Below are 5,859 nucleotides of genomic sequence, written 5' to 3' on the forward strand. Positions count from 1 at the left end.
CAAGCCATGGACTGGCCTTGAGATTGAGGATTGCGATGATGGACGATACCCCAACCAGCGCTGGCTCTGCACTGTACCCCAGCCACGGGATCAAGCCTTCGTCGTCTGGCTTGACCTTTATGTCGAGCTCCTCAGATTCAGACGCGGCTCCCTCCTCCTCCACCCCCCCCCCGCACATAGGGTCAGCTCACCTACGTCCGACCCGATCCGATCACCAGCCCCGCTACTACACCTGAGAGGTTCCCTGAGCCTGAAGACAAGGGCGTGCAGATGGCTCAGGGCTACGCCTCCGCCTCGACCGAGACGACGTCTTCACCCAGCAATGCCACTATTACTCCTCACCAAGACCTGTCCTTCAAGGGCTCAGTGACCGCAAATGGCGATGACGCTGACATGGTGGACGTAGTTGTGGACTCTGCTTTCGAGGACGAAGGCCTGCTAGAGTTTTTGAAGAGAAAGGAAGAACTGGCTCTTGGATATAGGAGAGGTGGTTTCGCACCATTATCCTGTCATGATAGGTTCGGTCCTGAGAACCAGTACTTTGTGCTGTGGAAGTTGGGACACGGGACGACCTCAACTGTTTGGCTCTGCAGAGATACCAAGTCTTGCGCCGCGTCAGCACCCTGCCCGCGTCAAAGACTTCGGCGCTGCACACTCGCAAGGGTCCCGCGTCATCGACTTCCTCTCTTCCACCACCGTGCTCGACATGCATCATGTATGGGAAATCGATGAGCTCGTTCGGCACATTCTCAACCAGCTCGACAAACAAGATCTGGCTCGAGCGACGCGTGTATGCAGGGCATTTGCGCAGCTCACTCGACCTCTGCTCTGGGAGGACCCATTATGGCGTCAACTGCAACACCTCCTACAGCCGGATGTCGACGGCAACTACCCTGTATCCGTGTCCCACTCATCAAGTTTGATTACCTCACTGATGCGTTGTAGTCTAAATGCTTCTTGAGGAATAAGCGCTATGTGAAGGACATAGCAGTGTGCTTGAGCTCTAACTCAGAAGACGCTCTCGCAATGACGACAGATATGATTCTTCTGCGCGGATGGGATCCGATCCCATTCTCCATGCTTCGTTCAGTCAACTTGACGGGCTCATCGTGTGTCCATCTGGTGGCTGTCGAGTACATTGTACATGCGGGACTCGAACAACTTTCGGTGGAGATGACCGACGAAACGTCTCGCCCCTCAGCCTTTGCGAACACAGCCCTCATGCAGCAGCGCGCCCACTATACGCTGTCCTTTCTCAAGACTCTGTCGACTGTGGCCCAGAATCTGAAATTGCTGAGTTGGAACTGCTCTGGATGGATCGAGGATGAATGCCCGGAAGTTGTGCATGGGCTGGTCGAGACGATTCGCTCGCTGTCGCACTTGGAAACCGCTGTTCTTACCGACATATGTGATCTGGTATTGCTCCACGCGTTATCCGAGCAGCCAAAGTTGAAGAACCTTACTGTCAAAGGCTGGTCTCGGTCTGAGGCTACGCCTTTCCTAGCTCTAGGTGACCTCGTTCTAAGCCGGCTGGTGTGTCTGGACGTATGGTGTTCTTGTGACTCGCTCATACAACTTCTATCTACGTGTAGCAAGTGGAAGCTTGAATCATTGACTTATCGCCTTGTGGACGATGTACCAGAACCCGAAGATGATCTCCTGTTCCTGTTCATCACCGTCGGCAGATCATTCTCGAGACTCGAAAACTTGTCGCTTAATCTTCTCTGGTCTCCATCTCGAGTTGGGGGTAGCGCTCTGAAGCAGCTAACGGCTCTCCCTCATCTCCACTACCTCGAATGCCGCGTGCATGCTACGAACGACGATGAGATGAACGATGCCCTTCTCGCAGCTCTTGTATTGAACTGCCCAGAGCTGGAAGTTGTGGTACTTCATTGGGTCCATCTGCAGGCTGTAACGATGAGCGAAGCGGCAGCTTGGTCGACATCGATCCCTTGTGCCAGACTCTCACTCAGTAGTCTGCAACCATTCGCGAAGCTCATCCACTTGAGGCAGCTGTCGTTTCATTCTGTCTCGCCGCAATTCACGGCAGCTCTTGATGTGACTCGGCCTTCCGACAAGCCGTCCTACATTCCCAGCGGCTCTGAACCCCGCGATGGCTTTTTGCAGCTGGACATATATCTGCCTAGAATCCTGGACCGTGGCCAGATACTGGATCTGAAATCTGCACTAATGGCCCAGGATACTTGGCACGAGGTGGACGAGATGCAGGAGGGACGAGAAGTCTGCGACTTCTTGACAGCTTTGTGGCCGCGTAAGCGGGTCATCCTGCGTATTCATGAAGGCTTCAGCGCGATATGGATGGCAGCAGAGCAACTCCTTCGACGGGAGGCTGCGGACGGTATGACGAAGTGACTGTAAGCACGCTCCTCTTCCTTTTCTGGGACAGCAGTGCTTCAGAAGTACACTGTATGCAATTAGCCGGATGTCGACATTATTAATGACATGATGTAGTAAGAACCAGAAACGGTGTGGTGAGGGGATAGGTGCAAGCCTCGTTTCAATCGAGTATATATCGACACCCCATCTCCACTAAACCCTCGCCAATGCCTACCACGGTACGGTACCAGAGCGAATGCTGAAGGGTCTGCATTATGTATCGAGGAAAGATCACTTTCTCGGGCTATATAGCATATGACAGCAGGACGCGCAAGCCCTCACTATGGAACCAAAAGGGTTTTGCTGACAGTTAGTTCCCTACCTTCTGCAAGCAATTAACCATGTGACTCTAAGCTCGCAGGAATCTCGGCCAATTTGCAAACATTTCGAATATACATCTGAAGCAATATTTGCATTGTATTTGAACATCATCGGCATCAGCTTGGATCTTCTTAGGATACAAAAGTTTCTTCAACGTCCAGCACACCAGAAAAATCAGCCCAATCACGTCACGGAGAAGCCCGATAGGCCCTAAGGATGAGGAAAACATACAGTGCTAAGGTTGAGGGAAGAGGAAAGTTAACGAGACGATGTAGTCGTTAGTACGGTAGGGTGTTGAGAGGTGTTGAGGTACGGTAGCAGAACATGGATGCTGCATCTATAGCAGACTAACGATTACATATCGAGTTTCGAAGGATTGTGTGAATTTCCATTTTGCCGAAAGGCGAATCAGATCGAGTAGTCGTGTATTTGAAATGAACGAAGGCCGAAACTGGCTGAACCGACGATAACCACAGGCGAACCAGCCAGCCATGATGCTTTTCTCGGTGGATTAGTGCCATGCTTCGCTGAGCTCCCTGTCAAGCTCATCGATTGGCATGCTTTCGGGTCCCATCATCCAATCCTCTCCAGAATCCCATCTTGTCTCACCAGCATAGGTGACCGGTTCGATGAAGGTTTGCGCATTCATCATTGCGGTTTGCTTGTATGAGATGCAGTCTTCTTGCGCGATCTGGGGCTCGAAGGCAGGTCCAACCATTGTCATAGTTGGGAAGAAGCCAACATTGACGTCCAACACAGGTGAAGACGCGTACGAGTCCATCGCACCTTTCGTCGACTCTTGTAAGAGCATTGCCTTGAAGCCTTGACTGAGGATGCCGGTGGTGGGACTAAGCGGCACAGTGGCAGGGATGAGCGGAGAAGAGGGAGAAAGAGGCGTTGATGGGGGACTGGAACCATCTGAGGTAGCATCGGGAGAGATGCCGCGAGATGGCATAGCGAGGTTTTCGACGAAGTGGGAGCGAAGACGAGGGATTGAGGAGGAGAGCGGTGGCGGTGGTGTGATGACAGGAGATACGGATCCAGTGTGGGAGCTGAAGGTTTCGAAGAAATCCTCGGATTCTTCAGTTTTCACAGGTCCAGGAGCATCGACGTTGTCAACATCAAGCTCGAAGTCATCTGGGAGCTCGTTGTCGTCATCAAGCTCCATGTCGCCGTGTGCAGTCGGCTGTGAGACTGCGCTCGGTGCCACCTGAGACCGGCCAGCGAAAAGGGGTAGATTGAGCGAGTACGTTGGTACCTTGCCTTCACCCTGGGGGTCGTGGCGGAGGACTAGGTGTGGTGGGGAAGTACGTCGGAGGTGAGCACGAATGCAGGTGCTCAGCGCGTTGGCCTTGTGGGGAATGAGCCTAGCCATATCGTACGTTGTCATAGTGTGGGATGGGTCCTAAACCGTTGGTCAGCAATGAACTTGTGACGCATATATATGATCATGCACACCTTTTGGTTGGCCAGAGTGGACACAATGGCCATGAGAATGTCATTGTGCTCGTCCTCCTTGCTGATGACCAGATCGTGCAGAAGAGGTTTGGCAATGGGAGATGGTGGGACAGGTGAGGGTGCTGGGGGTGCATGTATCTCCCTGGAAGAAGAGGCTCGCCTAATCGGAGTTGACGGTGCTGAATCGGACGAGACTGACTTCCGACCGCTGGAGCGAGTGTAGTAAGGCATTGCTCATGGATTGACAGGGGTGTGCGAGTCGGCGACGAGAGCGGATAGGAGAGAGATTAGGCAGGGTCGTGTCAGAAGGAAAGTGAGGGGGATAAGATGGAAACTTGGTCGACGTGATAAAGCAAGGGGGGAGAAGGAGGAGAGAATGTGTGTGGCGAGGGGAGTTAAAGGAAGTTGTAAGGGGGTGATGGAGGGGAGGAAGGGTGAATGGGGGGTGTAGCAACGGGTGTCGTGTTCGAAGGAAGGGAAGTTAATCCCAGCCAGACGGGGAACGAGCGAACACACATGGCCCGCGTACGACAGATCTCCTGAGCGAACGGGACCTGAGATTGCCTCAATCATTTTGTTCCCGTAATCACACTTTTGCTTCCATCTCATACAATTTATTGCTCCCGTATCTCTTCTGACCCACTTGAAAAGCCTCCCATGTCCCCCCCGTTCCCGCCGCGCATACAGACCTCCTCACTCCTGACTTTCGACCCGGCTTCGGAGGACCCCGGAAGTGCGCAGCGTTCTCCACTAAAATCCCTTCTCTTGATGACGTGGCGTGTCCCTTGCATCGGGTCGTAACCACGCCTGGACTTTAATTAGTCACCCCAATTGACTGAACGTTAGAGATAAATTTGATAATTGAGTTTACCATATCGCCAAACCACGCTGCAGCCAACAGGTATGCAGGTGGTCTTTTTGCTGGCCTTTAACAAAAGTCATTACCCTGCAGAGAATGGATTGCGGTTCAGGATGGCTTTTCCTTTTCGAAACTTCCTCCTGACATCATATTGAGACTGTTTGATCGGCCCCAGTGCCGCGTCAGTCCGGGTACATGCCGGGGTCCTCGACCCACCACGCGATCTTGGACAATGAGATATGGCTCGCAATCCCGGAAGGCGAGGCGAGTGGGGTGTGTTGTCACTGACAGCTGTTGGCCAGTCCCGTTCATCGCGCTAGCACCGCTCCGCAACGTCGACTAGGACTCTCCCTTTCAACGCCCAGCGAATTCAGGTTCATGACACTGACGCACGGGCCATGGGCGTTTGAAAGAAGGATTCTTTCGGTGCCCCTCACCCGGTCAGGCACCGCGTAAGATAGAACGCCAGTGACGTCCTGGAACGTTGCCTTGTCCCGAGTTGACGTTATCACTGGCGGTAGCCACATTTCTGATCACACAGGAAAACTTAAACAAGGAAACCCGAACATCTGGGTCATCAGACGTGGGCTGTTTCCCCACTCCCTTTTGTTATTGTCTGCTAGCGCTCCAGATTCATATATCCCCTTGCGACGCGGAACACAGATATGGGTAACATCTTGTGATCGCACTGATGGGTCAGGGATCGCCCGAGGTAATTCCTCCGATGACCCCTTTCGGGCGCATTTTGCCTACAATGACCCCAAGCCTGCCCTAAGTAACCAAATAAGGAAAGCAGTGGCTGTGGCAATAGAAGCACGTGCCTC

The 5,859-nt window shown here is 53.0% G+C and overlaps 2 protein-coding genes across 2 annotated transcripts in view; one reads left to right on the forward strand and one right to left on the reverse strand.

The window, feature by feature from the left end:
- The window catches only part of DACRYDRAFT_104201 (uncharacterized protein), a gene marked incomplete at both ends in the record, with an annotated part of 2,769 nt that extends 396 nt beyond the window's left edge, over positions 1-2,373 (forward strand). Inside the window, 4 exons of the mRNA XM_040767890.1 lie at positions 219-536; positions 604-895; positions 946-1,533; positions 1,597-2,373. Of these exons, the coding sequence (XP_040632610.1) occupies positions 219-536; positions 604-895; positions 946-1,533; positions 1,597-2,373 (1,975 nt within the window). The remainder of the gene's footprint in view (positions 1-218; positions 537-603; positions 896-945; positions 1,534-1,596) is intronic.
- A 447-nt stretch (positions 2,374-2,820) lies between these two features.
- Positions 2,821-4,585, reverse strand: DACRYDRAFT_20116 (uncharacterized protein). The gene is made up of 2 exons (XM_040771799.1): positions 4,177-4,585; positions 2,821-4,123 (listed from the first exon to the last, which is right to left on the reverse strand). The coding sequence occupies exons 1-2, from the start codon at positions 4,405-4,407 to the stop codon at positions 3,230-3,232; spliced, it is 1,125 nt and encodes a 374-aa protein (XP_040632611.1). The 5' UTR covers positions 4,408-4,585; the 3' UTR covers positions 2,821-3,229.
- Between the last annotated feature and the right edge of the window lie 1,274 nt (positions 4,586-5,859).

Source organism: Dacryopinax primogenitus (assembly GCF_000292625.1).
Source record: "Dacryopinax primogenitus strain DJM-731 SS1 chromosome Unknown DACRYscaffold_2, whole genome shotgun sequence".
In the NCBI taxonomy this organism is placed as follows: domain Eukaryota; kingdom Fungi; phylum Basidiomycota; class Dacrymycetes; order Dacrymycetales; family Dacrymycetaceae; genus Dacryopinax; species Dacryopinax primogenitus.

What these genes read in the sequence shown, in the direction of transcription:
- DACRYDRAFT_20116 (XM_040771799.1), bottom strand. Translation starts at nt 4,407, where the DNA reads ATGCCTTACTACACTCGCTCCAGCGGTCGGAAGTCAGTCTCGTCCGAT. An exon ending in CCACTCTGGCCAACCAAAAG is followed by an intron (nt 4,124 to 4,176) that starts GTGTGCATGATC and finishes CCAACGGTTTAG; the next exon opens with GACCCATCCCACACTATGAC.